We start from the raw sequence: 25456 nt of genomic DNA, 5'->3' as shown, positions 1-25456 counted from the left end.
TACCTGTCCCCTATTGCAAAGGACATAGGCACATGACTCTGGAATTAACCCAGGTTGAGAAGTAGGCAACTGTAAGCATAAAGCTCAGTTTAAGGTCCTGAATCATCATGCAGTATCAACCATCATTCCCCAGAGTAGTAGGCAATTGGATTTATATTCCGGTGCAAAGTGATGTCATAGGTGATTATGGCTTGTGATAATTTAATAGAAAGTCCCAAATGGGATCTTCAGAGCGATACAGGTGTTAGTGTAACCTTTCATAGAATCTTTCATAGAATCGTAGAATTGGAGAGTTGGGACCACGAGTGTCATCTAGTCCAAACCCCTGCGATGAAGGAATCTTTTGCTCAGCGTGTGGCTCGAACTCACAAGCCTGAGATTAAGAGTCTCATGCTCTAACAGCTGAGCTATCCCAGCTGAGCACTATCCCTGCTAGCTCAAATGAAGATACAGGTGAGCTGGACACGATGTGAAAGGATGGCAGTGGCTGTCAAGCATTATCCAGATACCCACAGCGGTGACACGAAAGGCAGGATGCTGAAATGTAGGGCAGGGCTCTGAGACAGAGGGAGGGAGAACAGAGAGATATTTGAAGGATTTATAGACCACAGAAAGGCTACAGAGCAAGGCAAGTGAAATAAAGAAACTTGGGGAGAAAACGTCAGATTGCAAGGTGATATAATGTTAAAGGTGAAAGGTAAGGAAATAAGTTAGGAGAGAGCATGAGGGTGTGTGTGGAGGAAACCACTATGCACCGATAGGGCTGTGGATGGAAAGAGCTACGATATGGAAAAGAGGGTAGCTTACAGCTTCCTGTGATGAAAAGGGTACCTAATCCCAACTGGTGAAGATCTTACCAGGTGATCTCTGATAAGAAGAGAGAACCTGAACTTGCACTTGAGGCACCACGGAAGATGGCTGAAAATTCCATCGCTCTGGCTCCCACGGGGTAATTAGAGACTGACAGGGGAGTAATCAGCCTCCCAAAATCTTCCCAGGGTACGGGAAGACACAGTCTCATCCGCGGATGCCCAATAAACCAGTCTCAATTTTGTAAGGAAGGAGGGGCTGGGGGCACTGGAAGCCCCCAAGAGAGTCTGGCTCTCCTGGACACTGTCTCTGCGAGCCATCAAGTTTAATTTCTTAAGATGAAAAATTGGATTTAAGTTTTGGACATGCTTCGAGCGAGGAGGGAGAAATTACTCTGCCAATTAAGCCAGCCACTGAGGTGCCAAAAAAAAGACTGAGTAGAAGAAGGATTAACATCTAAGTTGGTATGTTGGAACGGAACGGAAAGGGGGGTTAAGCCTCTCCTACTATTGTACTCCTACTATTGTACAAGCTGGATTTCGAAGGGGCAGAGGAACCAGAGACCAAATTGCAAACATGCGCTGGATTATGGAGAAAGCTAGAGAGTTCCAGAAAGACATCTACTTCTGCTTCATTGACTATGCAAAAGCCTTTGACTGTGTCGACCACAGCAAACTATGGCAAGTTCTTAAAGAAATGGGAGTGCCTGGTCACCTCATCTGTCTCCTGAGAAATCTCTATGTGGGACAAGAAGCTACAGTTAGAACTGGATATGGAACAACTATTTGTTCAAAATTGGGAAAGGAGTACAACAAGGCTGTATATTGTCTCCCTGATTATTTAACTTATATGCAGAATTCATCATGCGAAAGGCTGGGCTGGATGAATCCCAAATTGGAATTAAGATTGCTGGAAGAAACATCAACAACCTCATATATGCAGATGACACATCCTTGATGGCAGAAAGTGAGGAGGAATTAAAGAACCTTTTAATGAGGGTGAAAGAGGAGAGCGCAAAATATGGTCTGAAGCTCAACATCAAAAAAACGAAGATCATGGCCACTGGGCCCATCACCTCCTGGCAAATAGAAGGGGAAGAAATGGAGGCAGTGAGAGATTTTACTTTCTTGGGCTCCATGATCACTGCAGATGGTGACAGCTGTCACAAAATTAAAAGACGCCTGCTTCTTGGGAGAAAAGTAATGACAAACCTAGACAGCATCTTAAAAAGCAGAGACATCACCTTGCCAACAAAGGTCTGTATAGTTAAAGCTATGGTTTTCCCAGTAGTGATGTATGGAAGTGAAAGCTGGACCATAAAGAAAGCTGATCGCCAAAGAATCGATGCTTTTGAATTATGGTGCTGGAGGAGACTCTTGAGAGTCCCATAGACTGCAAGAAGATCATACCTCTCCATTCTTAAGGAAATCAGCCCTGAGTGCTCACTGGAAGGACAGATTGTGAAGCTGAGACTCCAATACTTTGGCCACCTCATGAGAAGAGAAGACTCCCTGGAAAAGACCCTGATGTTGGGAAAGATGGAGGGTACAAGGAGAAGGGAACGACAGAGGACGAGATGGTTGGACAGTGTTCTCGAAGCTACCAGCATGAGTTTGACCAAACTGCGGGAGGCAGTGGAAGACAGGAGTGCCTGGCGTGCTCTGGTCCATGGGGTCACGAAGAGTCGGACACGACTAAACAACTATTGTACTTTGCTTCATTATAAGTTGGCTCCTATGGGTGGGAGTCAATCACATACTGGTAAACTTAGGTTGTACAATTAAAGTTTACGGGGAGGTCTTGTGCAGCAAATTCAATTCCCCCTAATATTTGCCTTTTTGAAATAAAGGAAATCAGTTGGGAAATACAGTGGAAAGTGTGACAAAACACTCTTGATGCAGCATTGTCCAGCTGCTGGGGGGGGGGGAATCAGAATGAATAAACAGAAGCACCTTGAGTCAAAACTACAAGCAAACACAGCAGTTATGTAAAACAACAATTAAGGTAAAAAGAAGTTGTGCCAAGTCTGATTTTAGAAATCTCCAGGTATGCCTACTGGTACTGTGGCTCAGGCACAAGTGAGAGCAAAACAAGTGATGTGATTTTAACCAGGTTTTGTGTTTCAAAGTCACATCAACCTGTGATGCACTTCCACACATAGATAAATTTGCTGTGATATTACTCCAAAGGCTGAAGGCAAAACAGATTGTGAGCCATCTCTGCCTTCTCCATCATGTGTCTAAACTCTCCTTTCCAATTCCTGTGACCCGGGATGACTTTGTTATGACCACTCTTTTCAAATTAGCTTTTAAAAGTAAGCTGTAATTGCAATTGCTTGCATGTCTAGAGAACACACTAAGATTATGTCTCTATTGTGGTATTTGAGGTGCCCAAAACCTGTTATACAGGTATTATCAGATGAATCTGAAGCAGGTGATTCTTCTAATTTTGAAGTTATTGTGCATGCAGAAGTCAAACTCAGATTGGTACATCATCTTCCACACACTCAGTTCTTTGGCCTTGTGATCTGAATGATTAACAAACCCTACTTCTCTAGTTTCATGTAGAATATGCCAACTGCCCACTCTCCGAACGTACACCTATTTGTTCTTATGTCCTCCTCACTTTAGTAGCTCCTAGTCAGCCAGGACATAGGTGTGTTTCAGTTAATTACATAGCATGTTCTCCCTGAAGGAGAGCACGTATTGCGGTGGGGTCCGCTGAGTCACCCCTCTGTTGCCAGGCAGGGTGGCCCAAACTGACCCCAGGCAATTGATTGGTTGGCTGGATTGCTGGGGAAATTTACTTGTTGCAATTTTGGTGGAAGGGATCGAACCTTTTAAATTCTGGGTGCTTTCTCTTTCGATGCGTGAACCGGATCACCCATCCACCCACCCTGTGTCTTGAAGGTTTTGCTTTGACCTTGCTATGCCTGTCATGGGGTTGTCTGCCGTTGGGGCAGGGGCCTGGTAGGAATTTTGTCCATCTGACCGACTGGCTGGGCCATTTGGTTTTTGCCTACTGCGTAGCAAATCATCACAGCTTGTAAGGTTGCGGTTAGGCATTGGTTATCAAATTGATTGGAGGAGGGGTAAGGATTGGCTGGGCCTGCCCCTCCAATGCTGCTGCGGAAGGGAATTCTGTTAAAGGAATCCAGGGGCTTGCCACGATTTCGTCCGAATCCCTGGAATGGGGCTAGGGCCGGCAAGCCCCCGGAAGCATGCGGGTGAGTGCTGAGGGCCTGTGACTCAGCTCCATTGCTCCCCAGTATTGTTTTCCCTTACTGGCTTCCGAGGGAGTTCGGAGGTCAGTTCTGTCCCCAGGCGGGGGGGACAGATAGTCTTAACCAATGCCTAAGCAACCACTCACAGATATGTATTTTAATAAAGTTGTGGCCAAAATTATGCAAAAAACCTTAAACAAAAATCATGTATGAGTTGTGAGTTATTTGAGGGGTGGCTTGGGGACCTCAACACGCAACTATTCTTGCCAGTAATGCATATCATCCTGCTAGAATTTCTGTAACATAAAATACAGAATAGAACAGGAACAAAAATCTTCAAAACTCAATGATTTTGTTTCAACAATACATTCTTCTATGACAAAACCATCGCCTCTTATCTAGTGGAGATTCCTTCCAGGGGAAGTGGGAAAGGCCATTCTTCCCAGTCTAACCTTCCCGTTGCATCCTTTGATACCACCAGCTACACTGGAAGGATCTCCAACCTACAGGGATGGGGCGTGGGTGGGGGGGAAGGCTATAGGGAAAAGGGGGGATATCATTTCTCCCACCATGCCCACTGCCCAGAACTTACAATGGGTTCTGAACAACATATTTTAGAAGACTCCGAGGGCCTTCTGGTGGTTCCCTCACTGTGAGAAGTGAGGTTACAGGGAACCAGGCAGAGGGCCTTCTCAGTAGTGGCCCCCGCCCTGTGGAATGCCCTCCCATCAGATGTCAAGGAAATAAACAACTATCTGACTTTTAGAAGATATTTGAAGGCAACCCTGTTTAGAGAAGTTTTTAATGTTTGATGTTTTGTTGTGTTTTTAATATTCTGTTGGGAGCCACCCAGAATGGCTGGGGAAACCCAGTCAAATAGGCAGGGTATAAATAATAAATTATTATTATAAGACTGGAATTAAGAGATTCCTTCCTCCTGCCTGGCACATGCATACAGATACTTTGACATGGAAAGATGACCCTCCAGCAAGGGAAATCCATGCATAGAGCCAGGGGAGGTGTGCATCTATAGCATTGGGTGGCGATGTGGGTTAAACCACAGAGCCTGGGACTTGCCAGTCAGAAGGTCGGCGGTTTGAATCCCCACGACGGGGTGAGCTCCCATTGCTCCTGCCAACCTAGCAGTTCGAAAGCACATCAAAGTGCAAATAGATAAATAGGGACCGCTCCAGCGGGAAGGTAAACAGCGTTTCCGTGCGCTGCTGTGGTTCGCCAGAAGCGGCTTAGTTATGCTGGCCACATGACCCGGAAGCTGTACACCGGCTCCCTTGGCCTATAGCGCGAGATGAGCGCCGCAACCTCAGAGTCGTCTGCGACTGGACCTAATGGTCAGGGGTCCCTTTACCTTTTTACATGACTAACAGTGCTCACCCTCCCAGACCCTGCTGCTCAGAGCCAGTATGGCATAGTGGTTAGAGAGTTAGAATAGGATCTAGGGTTCAAATCCTCACTCCACCATGAAGTTCACAGGGGAGCCTTGAACCACTTGCCAACTCTCAGTCTAACTTACCTGAGTTAGGTAAGTCACATAAGGGTGATATGGAGATGGAGAGAGCCACTTAGACCGCCTTGAGTTTCTTGTAGGAAATGTGGCATATAAGAGACATGCAATAATAAACAAATATAATTACATAAAAAGGACAGCTCTTGAGGACATAGTTTCAGCCAGTTTAACCCGGGAGAGAGGACATTCATTTCTGATCCAAATCTGTGTTAGGAAAACACATGCATATTGTATTTCAAAAGAAAACTGGAGGGTGGAGGGAGATGCAATAGCGTAGTTTAGAAGGAAAAGGAACACCTGTTCTTAGCAACTTCATTGCACCAGCTCTAGCACATTTAAAGACACTTCACGCTGACTCTTGTTCCGCATAGCAACGTAACAACGGAGGTGGGAGGGAATTTTTTTTGTTTCTGAAACGAGAGGGTGTGTGGCTCTGAATCACTTTTGAAACAGGCATTTATCCACCTCTGCCAGTTTAAAGCCTGAAAAATGTGTGTGAATATTTACAGTCTTATCCTTGGCTCCATCGAGAACATTTAGCCTGCACAAACTTGCACGGAAAACAATAATGGAAGCATGTGGAAGTTTATCACATCTGGTAAGCGTCATGGGTATTCCGGTTCAGATAGGCGGAGCAAAAAGCAGATTGTGTATGTTCTTTTCTTTCACTATAAAATTGTAGTGCATTTGTTGTTGTTTGTTAGCGTATACACACTACAAAATGACATTGGTTTTGTACCAATTAACTAGGGAATGACAGCAGGAGAAACTTGTTGTGCTCACATTCTCCTGCATGGTGTTCTATAGGCATGTTTCCTTATGGGATGCTGGTCTTTGGTCTGATTCAGCAGGGCTCTTCTTATGGCTGAGGATTCTGTTCCATGAGTCTTTCCCTGCCACCCCCCAGATTACAGTTTGCAATATTCCTTGGGGACAGAAAGTGATTGTTCAACCAATTCATGCTTTAAGTCGCAAGGTATTTCGTAGTGAAGATGCTTGTTTTTATTTTGGTTCTTTTGTCTTTGTTCTTTTTAGTTTTTATTGTATTTTCTTTGAATAGTGGGGCAGCTGCTCAGCTCAATCAGGAGGACACGAGACTCTTAATCTCAGGTTTGTGGGTTTGAGCCCTTTGATGGGCAAAAAGATTACTGTATTGGCAGCGGGTTGGAGTAGATGACCCTCGTGGTCCCTTCCAAACGTTTGATTCTGTGATTTTGTTATCTTTAAAGTCATTAGCAGTCTAGGCATTGTGTGTGAAAGGGTGGGATACAAAGCATAAATAAATTAGGATAGTGGGGAATGGGTCCCCCCCCTCTTGGATAGAAAATACGTAAAGTATTGGCTTTGAGTGTGGCGTTTAAACTGCTAAATGGTCTGAGCCTAGGATGCCAGAAGCAGGATCTCCTCTGTGTAGACCATTCTAGCTTTGAGATATTTTTTCTAGATGATATCAAAAAGAAGAAAAATTCAGAGGCTGTTTTCTAGAACATGTTAGAAGAGTGGGGAGGAGAAAGACTACATACACAACATACATTTAAAGCACTCCTGCAACAGAAAAAAAAAAGAATCCTGTGAAGGCAGCCCTGTTTAGGGAAGTTTTTATTATTTAATGCTGTATTGTTTTTAACACTCGATTGGAAGCCGCCCAGAGGGGCTGGGGAAACTCAGTCAGATGGGCAGGGTACCAATAATAAATTATTATTATTATTATTATTATTATTATTATTATTATTATTATTATTATTATTATTATTTGTACCCATGTGTTTACACATTGGGGCATGTGAACCTGCTAGCTGCTGCCCCTTCTCTTGTCTTGGGAGGCCATCGCGGAGCAGCAACATTTGTGAGGCTTCTCTTTCCTGTCGCAAGCCCTCAGCCGCAATGCAAGACAGGAGGGTCAGCACCAAAACTCCCTGGCCAGGCCCTCCATGATCCTCCAGAGACAGTGGCGTAGCGTGGGTTGTCAGCACCCGGGGCAAGGCAAGTAATTTGCGCCCCCTAACCCGTGGATTTGCACCCCCTAACCATAACCCCCATATGTTGCGCCCGGTGCGGCCAGACCCCCCCGCACCCCCCACGCTACGCCACTGTCCAGAGAGGCAGGCGGGCGGGCAGGCGGCTACTTGACAAAATGGGATCCTGCATATTTAAGAGCCCCTTTGTCTCTGAAATATCCTAAAGCAGTGGCGGGTTTGTCCCACATCGTCCAGTGCTGTGTGCAGTTGAGGAAGGATGGAATGGGGCGGGGTGAGAGAGTGTGGCTCCACATGGTGCTCTTCCCTGAGGTGGGGATGGAACCTGGCGAGGCAGGGGGCGCGCACAAGAGGATTAGCATGAGTGCCGAACAGTGCTGTACTGTTACTCACGGTAACAGTAAAAGGGAGGTCTGGGGGGGTGAGGAGTGAGGAGGAAGAACAAGAGTGAGCTCCCTTTGCTCTGATGAACAGAGGAGGGCCGGATCCGCAGCTTCAAAGTTCTTCTGTTTGCTTCAAAGTTCAAGGAGACCCTCATGCTAAAGGGGGCCGGTGCTAACGTTGCTACCTCACAGACTCAGATTGGCTCCCCGCAGCAGCCATGAGTGGGTGTCTGGCATGATGCTCAGATGCATGTAGTGTCCTTGTCACAAGGGAGTGCTTGTGTGGGACGGTTAGTTGAGGAAGAGGGAAAGGGGCCATGTTTAATTTGGGTGCTGCCTTTCTCTTTAAGTTAAAAAACCAAAAAACCCTGGCCATTCTGCCAAATTTAAAAAATCCACCTGGACAGAAATTTTAGCCCTGAAAAAGAGGACATGTCCAGGAAAAAACGGACACACGGCAACCCTAATTGATGAAAATATATGAGTGAAACGTAGTGGCAACAATTTCAAACCAAGGACCATTTGTTGCTGTGCTTGCCCTGGTCAAAGATGTTTCAAAAACGTTATAATAATAATAATAAATAATAAATTTTATTTATATCCCTCCCTCCCCAGCCAAAGCCGGGCTCAGGGCGGCTAACAACAACTAAATAATCAAACAATCAAATAATCTAACATCCTAAAACATTTCATTATAACAATTAATTAAAATCAAATTAATGGCAACCGTTAAGCAAAGTTCTGTGCAGGTTGCCAGAGGAGGGAGTCAGGCTGGGCCCTGACCAAAGGCCTGGTGGAACAACTCTGTCTTGCAGGCCTTGCGGAAAGATGTCAGGTCCCGCAGGGCCCTAGTCTCTTGTGACAGAGCGTTCCACCAGATTGGAGCCGCAGCCGAGAAAGCCCTGGCTCTAGTTATTTTGAATTATGCCGATGGGAACAAATAGCAAAGATCTGTTGAGTAAAATTACGCTTTTATTTGCACTTGCCACTCCTGTGTCTTACTCTAAATGCTAGCAATTTTATAATTATTTCATAATTGAGGCACTAGTCGTTCCTAAGTGCAACAAGTGGATACACTTTCTTCTTAGCAGGGACTTGGAGCTTATCCACCCTTACCTTCCCTGGAGGCTTCCCAGGCACAGTCCACGCTTTCAAGCTCCCTATTTGAGAGCTCTTTTTAGTGCTGAATCAAGGTAATCCACAGAAAACCCAAATTGCCATTTGTTGCGTGGGTTTTTGCAATAAGTGCTCAGGGGCAAAGAAAAGAGCTTTACAGCACAGACCTGTGCCAGAAAAGCATGGGGCAAAATGTAAGTGTGGGTAAGCCCTCAGACTACGGGCACTTCAATCCTATTCTGCACTAGTAAAGGCTTCTGTGCATTACAATCTAGGGGAAGAAAATTACTTGCATGTAATCCCCAGTTGTATAGGAAAATTTGCTCTCATGAGCAGGGCTCTCGTCTCCTAGGGGTGAGATTTCTACAGCCTAGCTCAGGGGTAGCTTGCATCATGATCTCCAGCTCTTCTTGGATTCAAACACCCAGCGTGGCCAATGAATGATGGGAATTATAGTCCAACAACATCAGAAGGGAACCATGTTGCGTGCAATAGCTGCCTTCAAATATCTGAAAAGGTGTCAGCCACTAAGTAGGTGGAGTGAGATTTGTCTTCTATTGCTCCAGGGCAGGACTAGAAAGATCGGTCAGGTATTGCAAGAAAGTCAATTTCAGCTTAACATTACAAGAGGCTTCTTAACAGTAAAAGCTGTCCAGCAGTGGAACAGACTGGGGATATGGCTAGAAGCTGGAGGAGATCCAATATTGAGAGGATTGGCCTGGATGACTTCCAGGGTCCCTTCGACTCTATGATTCACCCCCAGAGCTGTAGACAAAACTATGCCCAAACCATTCACTGTTCAAGATAACTCACATCCAGTGCCCCACTTCCTTGCATTGGTGTACATACCTGCTCTCAGAATACAGAGGATGAGACCATTAATGTTTATACCATTGAATTCTAAAATTAGCCAGAGATGGGGCAGTTGTATGCCTCCCCCAATAGCCATTAAGCACACTTTAATAGTCATCTATGGTTTTCGCCTGCTCAGTTCTTCTTTCCTCATCACTTTGATTCCCTGCTTTCAATCCACATTTTCATGTTGACTTTTGTACACAATTTGCATGCAGGTAGAAACATCACCTTGTTGTCTGCTTAGTGTAAGAGTGATCAGAGCAAAGAATCTCCGGCGAGCAGATACCCGTAAGTAGCTTTCCTATTCCTTTGTGGTGGGCTGGAATGCAATGAGACTATGGTGCCCAGTAAGGCTTTCACAGGCCAGTCTTTTACAGTGGTACCTCAGGTTACAGACACTTCAGGTTACAGACTCCGCTAACTCAGAAATAGTACCTCGGGTTTAGAACTTTGCTTCAGGATGAGAACAGAAATCATGCGGCGGCAGCAGGAGGCCCCATTAGCTAAAGTGGTACTTCAGGTTAAGAACAGTTTCAGGTTAAGAACGGACATCTGTAACGAATTAAGTACTTAACCTGAGGTACCACTGTACTGAAAAGGAAAAGGCAATTACCCTGACCCATGGCCATGCTGGCTGGGGCTGATGGGAACTGGAGTCCAACAACTTTCAAACAGCCACTGGTTCCTCATCCCTGTGTTGGAATATTGATACTAGACATTTCACTTAATATGATGTTGTGAATTTTCTACAAATTCTGATTAACTAAATCTGCATGCTGCACTTTAAATAATCAGGGATAATAGGAGGTGTAATACATGGAAAGAAGCAGAAGTCCCAGTAAACAAAGAATGGATACAAAAACCTATGGACTATGTAGAAATGGTGGAACCTACTGGAAGAATAACAAATCAAAATAACAAACTTTTTATAAAAGAATGGAAATGGTTTATTGAATATTTGCAGATAAATTGTAAACAGATAAAAACATTAGCAGGATTACATATTGTAATAACCTGCAGTTTTATAAGAGTATATATTTACAGTAGATAATTAAATGAGCAAGTTAAATGAATTTGGATCTGCAGAAGATATTAAAAAATAAATTTAAGGAATCGCAGAAAGAAGGGGGAGGAAGTCAAATTTTGAAATGTTAAATGAATTGTAAAATAAATAAAATGTATAAATTTGAAAACTATAAATAAAAAAACCTATAAAAAGGAGTTGTAATACAGTGACATCTGGAAGGCCACAGAATCCCTACCTGTGTTCAAACAGAGAATTTTTTGAAAGGATATTTGCCAACATTGGGTATGAATTAATTCTGTACAGATATCAGCCCAATGCACAAAGTGATATATATATAAGTGATATATATATATATATATTTAAAAAATAGTTGCAAGGTATACAGTGGTACCTCGGGTTACATACACTTCAGGTTACATACACTTCAGGTTCCAGACTCCGCTAACCCAGAAATAGTACCTCGGGTTAAGAACTTTGCTTCAGGATGAGAACAGAAATCGTGCTCCAGTGGCACAGTGGCAGCAGGAGGCCCCATTAGCTAAAGTGGTGCTTCAGGTTAAGAACAGTTTCAGGTTAAGAATGGACCTCCGGAGCGAATTAAATACGTAACCCGAGGTACCACTGTATTATATCAGCTATCACACAGTTAAAGTGCTACTTTCTCTCCCAACAGTAAGCCATACTGATTGCTATTTGACCCTATGGCTGCCAACGGCTTCTTCTGAAAGGTTCCAGACAAAGACTGTTCAAAATTCTAAAGACCCAGTCTGGAATGAAACTTTCCATTTCATGGTCCAGAGCAAAGTGAAGGTCAGAAACTGATGGTCACTCCTTGTAGGTATATCATAATCTCACTGAAAGTGATTTCTTGTGAATTTGAAACGTGCCTTGATTTGTAGAAGATCACCAGCTCACAGAACTGAGCAGCAGAGTTCCGACGTCAGTGTCATGACACAACCTGGCACAATAGGGCAGTTGGTGTTTCTATGCCTGTTGTGGCTTTGCGCCGATTCTAATATATGCATACAGTCCTTCACAAATCCTATTGTATGTGAATGATTGCTTCTTTGAAAGAATCATCAGTCTTCTCCCTAATGTGTGAGTTTTCCATGTGCAGGGAAATTTGGATGCATGGATGATTTCAGATGAGCAGTCGCTCACGCACATAGGCTCACATAAGTATTTGAATTTGCTTCCAGGACTGATTTAAATTTGGCAGTAGCCCTAAACTGTGGCGGAGCTTCATGCTCCGGCACTGGGGGGCGGAGAGCAGGCAGGGGCGGGGCTCGCATGCGTCCCGGGGGCATGGCGCGCCGCCGCAGGGGCATGGCGCATGTCCTGGGGGTGTGGCGCCCAGCACGGGCAGGGTGGCAGCAGCGATGGCACCCCACCGGGCTCATGCTGCAGGGGCAGTGCACTCCCCCCACACTCCTCTTCCTCTGCCAGTGGCCCTAAAGAAGATCCCCAAAGTACTTATTCAGGTTATGCACACAGTCTGTTTAACATTTAAAATCTTCATCCCACGCACTGGCTACATGCATGAAATGTCTACACAACTTCATCATACATCATTAGTGCAAGACTGTTGCATATGAATGGGATGAGTCAGTACATAGGGAGATTTCACCTTACATGATTGCCACCTCATTTAGAACAGTCCTTAGATATGCCATAGGTCAAGTGGGGAAGGTGTGGGTCAGCAGTTTCCCAAGGTCCAAAGACCACAAAAGCAATGAAGCTGTTGATGGAATACATGCCTATTTTTGAAAGAGCGGAGAATTGAAGGAAAATGTACCCCATGCCTAATTTATATTCCAGTTATCCAATTCTTTTCTAAATTGAACATGTTTGGTCTCTTCTTGCATGGAATTCCATGCCATTGTAAAATGTTTTCCTTTTCGGTCTGGGGTATACAGAACTGTAGAAAAGCTGTACAGTTCTTTTAGCATTTATTTATAGGTCTTTTCTCTCCTATCAGAACATGCTGGAGCTGGGTGTCTTCGATGAGGATGTCTGCCAAGACGAACAACTTTTCACTATTCGCTTTGATATAGCTGGACTCCCACTAAATGAAAAAGTGCTCTTGTCCTTTAAGTCCAATCCAAAGGTCTGTATAAGCAGAAAGAATGTTTAACAGGGCAATCCTATGCATGTTCACTCAGAGGTTCAGTAAAAAATTACTCACCAATAAGCTGGTTTAGCCCAATGAGAAAGGAAGTATTATTATTAAGTGGAACTTGTTTCTGAGTAAACATGTTTAAGATTGTACAGTACTGTGATGTGAATAGTATTTGTTGCCTGAAATGTCTAAGTTCCAGAATTCACAATATTGATAGGTAATTAAGTAAAATAACTTAGCTGTAATGCGTGTATTATTTAGGGATAGGAGGGATTTTTGATTTGGTTAGTGTTTGAGTATGAACCCACCTAATTGGCACTTTCTGAAACAATACTTGAACCAAAATGCACCTATCCTTTGAAATTCACACTTCTCTGAATTTTGTGAATCAGTTCTCCAGTAAGATATTGATACAGAAATGTGCATACAGTATAGGGAAAGGGGGCATAAAAATGCCTATATTTGTGAAAATAATGTACAAAAATGTGTTGCATTAGGGGAAATTGCTTACAAAGATGAGTATATTGGGTAAAATTGCATACATAAATATGTATAATGGGAGCAATCATACAAAATGCTGAAAAAATTTCAATGCTGACAAATTTTCAGCAACGAAAAATCACAGGATAATACAGAAATGGGGCAAAGTAAACATAAGAGTTTCTCATGTTTATGAACAGGTGGACATCCATATCTGTACTACATGTAGTTTGGTTTTATAGTGCTCTCTTGCAATACAAATGCAAAACACACACACACACACACACACACACACACACACACACAACCCCATTGCCCCAATCCAGCTCTGGTACCATTCACATGGAAGTTGGCTCTCCTAGCTGGATGAGAAACAGTTTTTCAAGCAAGATGAGGTACATGCAGTTTTCTTCTTTAATCCAGAGTCTTGTGCTGTATGCATGCATACCTTTAAAGAAGCTAAATTTCCAGCTATCAGCTGTTCAGGAGAGGAAACTAGAACTGGATTCAGTCCTTCATCCACCAGAGCTCTCCTTCCCCAACAAGAACTGATACATAGATTTGGGCCTTGGGGATCAGGGAAGTTCAGGGGTGCATAGTACTAAATAAAATATGTGTTTGTGGGAGGGGGTTTAAACTTGTATTTTTATCTTGTGAACCACACTGAGATCTTTTGATGAAGATCAAAATCTAATAAATCTAATAAAACAACAACAACAACAATATACTAGCCAAAGTAATCCATGGGAAATTTAAACTGATTTTAATGGAACTAGGTTGCACCTAAAAAGTTGGTGAGAAAGGAAACTCTGTCAAACTAAAGAATTTTGGTATATAGAAAATAAATGGTGATCAAAAGAGGAAAACATGATTATAATTCCCATGCCTTTTCCCAACCTCATCATTCCCCCTTCTAATTTTCCATAACAACTGTCATACGTTTGGCTATGAGGAATTGCTGACAGCATATGTCAGGTCTCACTAGTCTGCAGTTACATACAGTGGTACCTCGGTTTTCAAACATAATCTGTTCTGGAAGACCGTTTGAGTTCTGAAACGTTCAAAAACCAAGGCACAAAGGGCGGTCTGCAAATTTAATAAAGAAAATTGGGGGGGACCCCCAGTGGAAGCCGTTCAACTTCTGAGGTGCGTTCAAAACCAGAAGCATTTACTTCCAGCTTTTCAGTGTTCGGAAACCAAAACGTTTGACTTCCAAGATGTTCAAAAACCAAGGTACCACTGTATTTTGTAGTCAACAGAGTCTGTTATTAAAAGGGTTTAATTCACTGACCACCCTCTTATTTCAGGATCAGGAAGAGCTGGAGGTGGAATTTGAGTTACGAAACAGGTGAGTAAATTCAGATACTACAGATTACTTAAAGCAACATACCTTACCCTTCTGATAACCAGAATGTAAATCCATAAAAATGAGTTAATTTTTAGTACTCAGGGAACATTGTCAACATTTCTCTCAATGACAGTAAAAGAAACATGTATTAATGCTCCAGGCCTGGCCAGAATTTTGACAAAGCCCCATAAGAAATGGTGTATTTTTAAATTTCCCAGGCTACAATGGCAAAGCTATGGTATCTGGTATGTGGAAGGAGAATCAAAAGCAGAGAAGTTGTCAAATTCAAAGCCTTACTGAGCTCATGCCAACAGACTGGAAAGTCAAGTCAGGTCAAGTAACCTTTATTGGCATCACATAGGAACATTCAGAATACAAACAGAATAAATAGGCCAGTGTGATCTCGTCACCATTTCAACAGCACAGGACTGGAAAGTGTATTTTTCTTTATTTTTTTTCTCCTTCTGCCAACGTTGAAAATAAAAAAATTGTCTGAAGGGAAAATAAGCATGGCGGCAAACTTGCCCTCACACCATTCAAGGACCCCTCTTGCTCTCTCTGCTGTTGAACACTGACAGCACCTCAGCAATAGTTCCATTTTCAAGAGGAACATAAACATTTTATTACATGAATGTATATTCATTTATATTCCATTTATTTTTCAGTTTGAGTGTTCCTGAAACCATTGTTACGAATGGAACTCTTGTGGTAATTTTGTTATTTTCTGTCTGCTTTCTTGTACTTTAGATATATAGTGCAAGGGAAACAAAGAGATCATAAATTATATCAAAGTTAATGAAGTATTATATACTCTCTGAGACAGGAATAGTATAAAACTGAACATAATTTTCCTACTGAGCCATCAGGCATCTTCTCCTGTATGGGATGCTTAATTACTTGAGGGTTCAGTTGAAGTTATCATGACCCTTCCAAGCATGTGATAAACCCTATGAATACTTATTTCTGGAATAAGTCCAGTTGAAAAAGGTTTATTGTGGCCCTATTAAAAATATATAATCTGAGAAACAGGTTACTAAGCATGATAATATATTGATAAATCCAATCATTATTTTTAATCCAGTCAAGTGTGGGTAATATGTCATTTGTCATTCCTGATAAATTTACTGTCCATTTAGATTTGAGCCTGACTGAATAGGTCCCAGCAGAACCCAGCTTAGCCCTATTGGATGTATTCCCTGTTTCTTTAACCACAGACATTGGGTTTTTGTTCCTTTGAGAATCTAAAATATGGGCAAATATAAATACCATCCATAATACATTTGTCTGTTCTTCATGGATTGAGGTTCTGAAATTAAACATTCCATAAAAACTGTGATCCAGGTGGCAAGCCTATGGCCACAACTTTCTTACTTGCTTCCTTTTTTAAAAATGCTCTTCTTGTTAAAAAAAAATTAAATCAATACATTGGATCCAAACTAAGTTGTGTGTGTGTAGGCTCATTAATATCAATGAGTTTGGTTGTAAATTGCTTTGGGTTGCCTTGGGCAAGATGAAGCGACTAACAAATTTAATAAATAAGAATATTTTTTAAATGGGCTTAATTAAGTGGCGCTGTGGTGTAAACCACTGAGCCTAGAGCTTGCCGATTGGAAGGTTGGCAGTTCGAATCCCTGCGACGGGGTGAGCTCCCGTTGTTCGGTCAACTCCTGCTCACCTAGCACTTCGAAAGCACTTCAAAGTGCAAGTAGATAAATAGGTACCGCTTCAGCGGGAAGGTAAACGGCATTTCCGTGCGCTGCTCTGGTTTGCCAGAAGCGGCTTAGTTATGCTGGCCGCATGACCTGGAAGCTGTCTGCAGACAAACGCCTGCTCCCTCGGCCTGTAAAGCGAGATGAGTGCCACAATCTCAGAGTCGTCTGCGACTGGTACCTTTACTTTTACCTTTAAGTCTGACTTGTAATCAAACACTATATAAAATTATTTCAGAATCCTTGTTTTTTCTGTACTGTACTGTATTTGTGTTTCAGTCATTCAATTTTGAAAGGGATTGATTATTATGCCCCCCCCTTCCAAATGCTAACTTTTATATGGCGAAGAAAGTAATAAAAGGAAGTTTCAACTAGATTCTAAACTTTCAATGTTCTTCTGTCTTCTTGTATGCCTACAGGCTCGTGAAGTTTGTTGTTTGGAATTTGAAGTAGAGAAGAAAAAAAGACAGAAATCAAGTAAGATTTTCATCATAGTAATAATGGTTTCTCTAGTTTTCAACTAGTAATAATTATTTTGAAGAATGTTTAAAATGAATTAACACCATTGTTTTAAATATATAGAATGCCTAGTAAAACTTACCTAATCTTATATAAAGCCTAGTTCTCTTAAGTTGATATTTCTTCATACTGTATCTTTCATCAATATATTCTGATCATTACATTTCTCCTTGATTAGCCACATCATACACTCCAACTTTTGCAAGGCTAATATATCCCATACATATTTCTCTTGATCCAGCAAAGGAGCTTTGTATATAGAGGCTGTGTGCAAATGAAGATTCACCTCTAAGACTACAAACCTATGCACACTTACTTGAGATCAAGTCCCACTGAACTCATTGACACCTCTGAGCAGTGCTTTTTTAGGGTGGTACGCATACCCCTAAACATTTTGTGAATCCAAGTTTGGCCTCATTGAGGGGCAGTATTTCAATACAGTGGTGCCCCGCAAGACGAATGCCTCGCAAGACGAAAAACTCGCTAGACGAAAGGGTTTTCCGGTTTTTTAGCTGCTTCGCAAGACGAATTTCCCTATGGGCTTGCTTCGCAAGACAAAAACGTCTTGCAAGTTTGTTTCCTTTTTCTTAACACCGTTAATACAGCTGCGACTTGACTTCGAGGAGCAACTCATAGAACACGGTGTGGTAGCCTTTTTTGAGGTTTTTGAAGACTTTGGTGATTTTTGAAGCTTTTCCAAAACTTTTCCGACACCGTGCTTCGCAAGACGAAAAATTCACTAGATGAAAAAACTCACGAAACGAATTAATTTCGTCTTGCGAGGCACCACTGTATGCGTAGGAAAATGAGAGTACCCCTAAACATTATTTTTTTTAGAGAAAAAGCACTGCCTCTGAGTATACATGAAGAGGATTGTGCTGTGAATGTGCCTTTGCATTCAAAGGGTATTGCTCACCTCCTGGGTGAACGAATATTTATGATGGATGGGAATGCAATGAGCAAGGCAAATTCAATAAGGAGCTGTATATATATTTCACTGTTCGTATTTGATTTCCTCAAAAGTATAGTTTTTGTTCTGAGTCTTGTTGTTTAGTCGTTTAGTCGTGTCTGACTCTTTGTGACCCCATGGACCAGAGCACGCCAGGCACTCCTGCCTTCCACTGCCTCCCGCAGTTTAGTCAAACTCATGCTGGTAGCTTCGAGAACACTGTCCAACCATCTCGTCCTCTGTCGTCCCCTTCTCCTTGTGCCCTCCATCTTTCCCAACATCAGGGTCTTTTCCAGGGAGTCTCCTCTTCTCATGAAGTGGCCAAAGTATTGGAGCCTCAGCTTCACGATCTGTCCTTCCAGTGAGCACTCAGGGCTGATTTCCTTAAGAATGGATAGGTTTGATCTTCTTGCAGTCCATGGGACTCTCTAGAGTCTCCTCCAGCACCATAATTCAAAAGCATCAATTCTTCGGCGATCAGCCTTCTTTATGGTCCAGCTTTCACTTCCATACATCACTACTGGGAAAACCATAGCTGAGTCTTAGCATGGTGCAATAACAAGGCCAAGTTAACTAACAGAGCAAGTAATATATAAATTAGTGATGTGGATGCCATTAAGAAATCTGATTTTTGCAGAGGCCCACTTTGAGTTTAGCACAAAAAGTTATTGCAAGCAACAGACCTGACATGAACATTTTTCCTTCTTTCTTTCAGAAGGTGAACTATCCCTTATGATGAAAGGATCCCATGAAGGACACCAGGAGCTTAGTTCAGGCCAGTCCTCATTCCACTATGCCAAATATAAGCACCCGACAATGGATGTTAAACTACCGAAGAAGGATCTAGATTATGCCTTTGTACGTTATTCATCAGCCAAACACTAAGGGCTTATCCACACTTCCAGTTGGTCCCACTCTTTCTGGGCCTGCACTTAAAATCTCTGTGTCTGAGTGGTTTTGTGTTTTTGTTTGTTTGTTTGTTTGTTTTGTCCCAGAGCTTTTCCCCATTATAACCTGCTCAATTGGAGCAAACATCCATTCAGATTTTACATGGATTGCCATTTGCTCCAACTGAGCTTTAAAGAGTGGGTGTTAATGGGGAAAGCTCCAGAGCATAAAAACAGGGGGGAGATGTGCTTGGACATGGAGATTTAAAGCTCAGACCATGCCTAGAAAGAGAGGAGGAATTGTAAGTGTGCATAAACCCTAATGATAAAAAGGTTCCTTTTTTTCATTTATGTTTTATTTCGGGGGGGGGGGGCAGGGGATTAATTGTGAAAGCCACTCTGAGAATATATATCATGTGTTGTCAGGGAGCTGACATCAGAGCGAGAGGTGAAGGAGAGGCTCCCAGATTCTGCGGGCGAAGGACCCAGCACCAGGGGGAGAAGCAGCTCGGTAGAGAAGGAAGGAAATCAGCGCAACACCAGGGATAAAGGGGGGCAAATGGGGGAAGCGGAGGGAGAGATACGGGATTCTTCTCTGGAGATCAGTGAGGAGAGCACAGGCCCTCCACCACCCACGCCCTCCCTGCGCAGAAGACTCCCGCGCAGTGAGAGGAGGAGGCGACTGGGAGTCAAACAGCTTCTATGCTGGAAAAGGTTTAAGAAACACCCACAGACAGATACTGCTAGCGACTGAGACAGCCATGCAGAGATGGGCTGTGCAGTCAGAACGGTTTAACCAAGGCAATTAGGCCCCAGAAAGGCGGCAGTTTACGCACGAGTAACTCATAGCCATTACATGTGTATACTAAAGGGAGAAGCATACAGTTTTTAAAAAATAAAAAGATACGGATGAGCGGACTTCCACCAACCCTCCGGAGCAGAATATAAAGGTGTGCAGGAAGATGCTGAAGGGTGGGATCGCCATATTTCAAACAGTGAAAATCCAGACAAAAAAGTTGTTGAGCACTGCTGACATGGGCTGTCATATGGATTTTCCCGGACATTTTACCAATTTTCGCCCAGCCACTGTATGGCCACCCTACTGGAGGGAGAAGTGGAAACTGAAATCCTGTTCCATAAGTTCTTTCTCCTCAGGTGCAAACAGCATTGGACAAAATCCTAGACATGCAACTTTGCACTCTTTCTCATAGAAACATGTGGGTTTTTTTCTTCTTCCAGGGGCCAAGCTCTTATAACAGGAAAGAAAGATCCCTCAGAGTGGATATAAATTCACTTCCTACAAGCAAGAAAATAGTGCTCGCAGAGGTGAGAGTCAGTTGCTGTCCTCCTGAATATTGCTTTGAATGGATTCTTTTGGAAGAGAAATAGCCATCATTGCTTGCTTCCATAATCTACAGCGTAAGAGGCCAGTTTATCACTATCATTGTTAATTGTTAATATAATGATTAGGTAGACTGTGGCCTCTGCATCATGGACAAGGCCATATGTACAATGCAGTAAAAAATATTTCAATTCCAAAGTAAAATTCCAAAGCTATCTAAATCCTTAAGTCTGAATCAATTATTGATTTAAGGCTTATTGAATCACTTGCTTCTTATTTTGTTGCTTTTGAGGAATAATGAAATAATGTAAAAGGATCAAACTATGTATCTTTGCTCTGGCAGTTTTAAATCTTTTAACATATTGCTTAACTAACAAATATGATAAAAGTCCTATTTTTTTAAAAAAAAATCTAAATTCTGAGTAGAAATTGTAGAAAGAAGGAAGAACTTCCCCTTTATTTATGATTCCCAGAAAGGCAAATTTATCGACATGTTTCAATATGGGGGTGAATATAATTTTAATCAATTAATTCATGAGTCACTCAGAAGCCAGTTTATTGATTGTTACAGTCTTAATTGGTTGATAGACACTGTTGTATGATTTCATTTGGTCTGCAGTATTAAGGAAACCAAACCAATTTACACCTCCTGGATTAATGCACTGATCAGATTATAATTAACCTTCAGACTTCTCACTTCCATGTATTAAAATGTGTACATTGGGGGCAGGGGGGAGTATGCAAAAAGGTATTTTGTGATAAAATGCATATTTAAATTTTAATTTCCATGCAGATTTTAAGAGGGGATCGCATCTTAATGTGGAAATGGGATGGAATGGATTTGTGACTAACCACATAGGATACTAACACAGATCAGCAATAGACTGATCCATCCCTGTTATGTTATAAAGTGGGCTGCCTAGCCAATTGAAATAATTGTTAGAAATTATAGCATTTCTTTTTACCCTTTATCTAGCTCTAGTCATGCATAATCAAGATGCTAACATTTACTTAGCTGCTTGAGAACATAGAAGGGGGTTTGCATTGGAATGTGTATCCCATTCAAAGTAATATAGCCTGCATAGAAGAGGAATGGGAAATCTCAAATACAGCCCGCCAGGTCTCTCTGTTCAGCCTGTGTGACTCTCCCCAGGCTGCGCACCTCACAGGCCTTATTATCCTTAAGTATCTTCCTGTACGGAATGTGTTCTGTAACTGTGGTACAGTAATGCCTCTTATCTAGATGAAGGACAGAGAGGGGTATGTGGGTGTAAATGGCTCACCTTTGCATAATGTAGCCTACTGTACAAAGGCCACGTCAATTGCTGCATCCGCTGTTGGCTTCTAGGCCATATAGAAGGTTGTTCAAGAATGTGAGAGGCAATGTGATTCTCAGGCTGAAGAAAGTTCCTCACCCTTGTATCCTCCTTTCAATATTTATCTGAATTTGTGTTAGGATTTATACCCAAGTAAGTGGAACGTGTGAACCTAAGAACCCCTGCCGAAACAAACCAAAGAACTATCTAATATAGCATTCTGTTCTCACAGTGGCCAACCAGATTCTGATGGGAAGCCCACTCACAGGTGGGGACTGTGCTGTTGTGCTCAAGTGCTGCTTTCGGGCATCTGATTGGTCATGGTAAAAACAGGATGCTGGGTTAGACAGGCCATTGGCTCAATCCAGCAGGCTCTTCTTATGTTCTTAGGACCTACGTGCAACCACATCCTCCCCATTTGTGATGCCCAGAAACTGGTACACTGAAGATGGAACATGGTTAAGAGCAAGTGATAGGCTTCCTCTCAAGGAATTCTCTAATCCTCTTTTAAAGCCACACAGAATGGTGGTGAATTCTGGTGCCTCTTTTTCTAAAAGAATAGCACTGATGGTGGCCCATCACTACATCATGTAGGAGTGAATTTCATACTGAATAAGTATATTTTTTGTCTTTCTTGAAACTTCCAAAAGAATTCTGTTTACATGCATGCATCTTCAGAACTGACTCAGGGCATCTATGCACCTTGTTTCAAAGGGAGGCAATGTATTCCTAGGAGTGAAATTTGAGTTTGTATTCTGTTTTTGTTTTTTCAGAATAAAAAAATGGCATTGCATGTGAAAACAGAAGTCTGGTAAGAGATCCTTCCTCTGTTGGATAGCTATAATCTTAACTATTTTTCTACTTGTCTGTCTGTTGGAGAAATATTCTTACAGGAGATTAGCCACGTGTTCAGGATATTAGTCATTTGTATGCAGTATGAACACTGTACCTAACATTTATTGAATAAACAGAGTTTACATCTATATAACAAGAGTCACATTTTATACAGAGAGGGCTGATGGAGCCTATAGCTTTAGAGCTCTAGTAAGCCACACTTTTGTGGTGTCAATCTGCTTAGTCTTTTTAATCGAAAGCACTGCTGTGTAAAAACCACCACATAAGCCTTGCTGCCTTGTAAAAGCAAATGACTTGATGCCCCGTGAGGCTTCGCCTGCCACACATTTTGTTAATTGGTCAGCTCAGGGATGTTGGCAAGCAGTCTCTAAGCTTGACTCTTGGATGAGTAGCACCTTTTAAAAGTTCTGAAACAGATTCTGAGATACAATATGCCTGTGTTCCCCCTACCACCTTCTGTGTGGCTATTCCAGCCAGACTGACCTAGATGTGCGCTTGGGATATGGCCTTTGTACACAGGAGCAAGATTTCTTGTGCAAAAGGCAGAAGATTGTTGCTGGGGCGTTGAAAAATGTTCTCAAACTAGAAAAGGATCTGCAGGATCATGAGGTACGTGATGCAGAACTCTGGCTATCGCTGCTGTATGAATTATCACAATATGTGGAACAGAAATTGCAGAGAGAGTCTGGGAGCAAGAATAATATGTTTCATGGTCAGCACACCACTGTGGTAGCCTCCCATACAAAGTTGTTTTCCTGTTCTCTGCAGTGATTTAGTGTTACGGTGTCAGAGTGCTGCATCTGAACTGGCCACAGTGCACACAGGGAATAATTCACCAATGATGCCATCTTTTCCAAGGCTTGAGTGAGAGCTGAACTTTCCAAGCGACTGCCCAAAGCGGTATCACACTCGTGCCATTATTCATTCATGTGCCCTGCTGAAATTGGCTTAGTCGCCCGTTCTATTTTCTCATCCTCTGAGATGAAGGCGAGCATAATAAAATGCAGGCTAAAAGAGCTGTAGCTCAATAGCATAGGTTCAGTCCTTGGCATTTCCAAGTATTATTTATTTATTAAATTTGCATACCAGACTCTGAGGTCCAGCTCCGAGGGCCTTCTGGAGGTTCCCTCCCTATGAGAAGTGAGGTTACAGGGAACCAGACAGAGGGTCTTCTCGGTAGTGTCACAAGCAATGAGAGAGGGGCATTAGCTCACCACAGCACATGCGTTTTTCTTGCCTCTGACTACTTCGCTAAGATTGCTGTGCTGCCTTTAACCCTATTGACCTCATTAGACTGAAGAAGAAACAAGTTAGTAAGTTCTCCACCACTGAAAACAGCAGCCTTGAATCTGCTCCTCTTTTTTGCCTTGTGACATTTTATCGTGTTTTTAATTTTCTGTTGTGAGCTGCCCAGAGTGGCTGGGGAAACCCAGCCAGATGGGTGGGGTATAAATAATAAGTTATTATTACTGCCCTTCATCCAAAGATCCCACAGAGGTTCACAACAGAAAAATACATAATGAGAATTCAAAATACATAATAAAAATGAAACAATAACCTCCCTCCCACAAACGCATTTTAAAAGCCATAGAATGTTATTTAGCCGAAAGCCTGGTTGATGAGAAACGTTTTTGCATGGTGCTGAGAAATATTCAATGCAGGTTCCAGGCGAGTCTCCCTGGGAAGGGCATTCCACAAATAGGACTGGGAGTGTCTCCAGTCTGAAACCACAGAGAGAGATACCATGGGCCCTTTGAGTTCAGTATTTTCTACCCTGACTGACAGGGACTCTCCAATGGTTGATATGTTTTGATATTCCTGACACATTGGGCATACTGAATGTTTCAATAAACATTTCCACTTTTAGCATCAATTGGAGGCTCCCCATTTTTCCTTTGACTTTTTCGGCTTCTTGTTGTTGCCCCTTCCTTTGCATGTTCTGCTGATCTCGACAACACCAGTGGTGATGACATTTAATAATAGTTATTATCTATCAGGTTTCCCAGGCTTCAGACCCATGTAATGAGTTAAGCATGCAATTAGTAAAGCGACTGTTAAAGTAATTGCTTAAGCATGCACTAAACTCTCCCATTGAAATCAGCAAGACTTAATTAAAAATGAGGGGTTTAAGTCAGTAGTCAGCTAAAGTTTTCATCAGTTGTGGCACAGAGAGCAATTTTATTGATTTGATTCATTATACTTTTATACTGCTTAGCCAACTGTGTTCTCTTTGAATTTTAATCAGTGCAGGAAGGAGCAGTGATGATTACTAGGGTTGAGATTTTTAAGAGCACATGACTGCTCGAAACCAGTGGAGCACTAATTAAACATCCCATCAGCACAAGGAAATACACTTGGGCAAGGGCAGTTTCTCCCCACTCCTTCTCCCACTCCTCCCTTAAATCTGCTCTGGGTTGTTTCCCCCACCCCCAACTCTCTGGACCAGATTGGGGTGTGGGGCAGAGAATGAAGTTGTTGAAAGTGACCTTCCATTCAGGAGTGGTAGCTGTTGTTTTCAAAAATTACAAGTTATATTCCAAGTTTAGATTGCTTCAGGATCTAAAAAACCCCACCCCTACTAAGGTGTTCGTAATGTGCAAATGTCTTCAAACAGAATAATCAGTTCACTGGTTAAAAAGCAGTTTCTGCAATTTATTTTATTGATTGACAGCCATAATTAAAATACTTCAGTTTCTTGTGCATTAGCCTGCTTTCTAATTTGTTTTTTTTTAAGTAATATATTCCTTACATGCAAATTAATTTCAAAGGGGGCATACATATCATGAGATGTGTGACATGTGTGTTGCATGTCATGATTACATATTTCAGACAGCTGTCCAAATATGTATACAGTCATGCCACACTTTATGTATTACCATAGATGAGATTTTCTATTCAAATTGGTAAAACATGTATGAAATTGTGGTCTGCGAATAGGCTTATGTAGGGAAGGAGAAGTTGTGAGATGGAGGAGACTTTAAAGAAGGCATTGACCAAAGCAAATGAATGAGAGGGAT

General features: G+C 42.3%; 1 protein-coding gene across 5 annotated transcripts in view; it reads left to right on the top strand.

Annotated features, from left to right (window-relative positions):
• Window positions 1-5991: 5991 nt before the first annotated feature.
• LOC310708665 (cytosolic phospholipase A2 epsilon-like) overlaps window positions 5992-25456 on the top strand; it is a gene marked incomplete at its 5' end in the record, with an annotated part of 37524 nt that continues 18059 nt past the window's right edge. For 2 of the 5 annotated variants that reach the window (XM_083507287.1, XM_083507288.1), the window contains 11 exons: window positions 5992-6156; window positions 10104-10176; window positions 11589-11725; window positions 12894-13022; window positions 14822-14862; window positions 15528-15570; window positions 16991-17048; window positions 18755-18897; window positions 20166-20252; window positions 22358-22395; window positions 22913-23048. In XM_083507287.1, coding sequence (XP_083363413.1) covers window positions 6127-6156; window positions 10104-10176; window positions 11589-11725; window positions 12894-13022; window positions 14822-14862; window positions 15528-15570; window positions 16991-17048; window positions 18755-18897; window positions 20166-20252; window positions 22358-22395; window positions 22913-23048 — 915 coding nt within the window. Of the gene's footprint in view, window positions 6209-10097; window positions 10177-11588; window positions 11726-12893; window positions 13023-14821; window positions 14863-15527; window positions 15571-16990; window positions 17049-18754; window positions 18898-20165; window positions 20253-22357; window positions 22396-22912; window positions 23049-25456 lie in introns of those variants that run through there. The other 3 variants (XM_083507290.1, XM_083507289.1, XM_083507291.1) reach the window with 3 other exon arrangements.

The sequence above is a fragment of the Podarcis liolepis genome (genome assembly GCF_965112155.1).
Source record: "Podarcis liolepis genome assembly, chromosome: 1".
NCBI lineage: Eukaryota > Metazoa > Chordata > Lepidosauria > Squamata > Lacertidae > Podarcis > Podarcis liolepis.
This window is presented reverse-complemented; position numbering and strand designations above follow the sequence as displayed.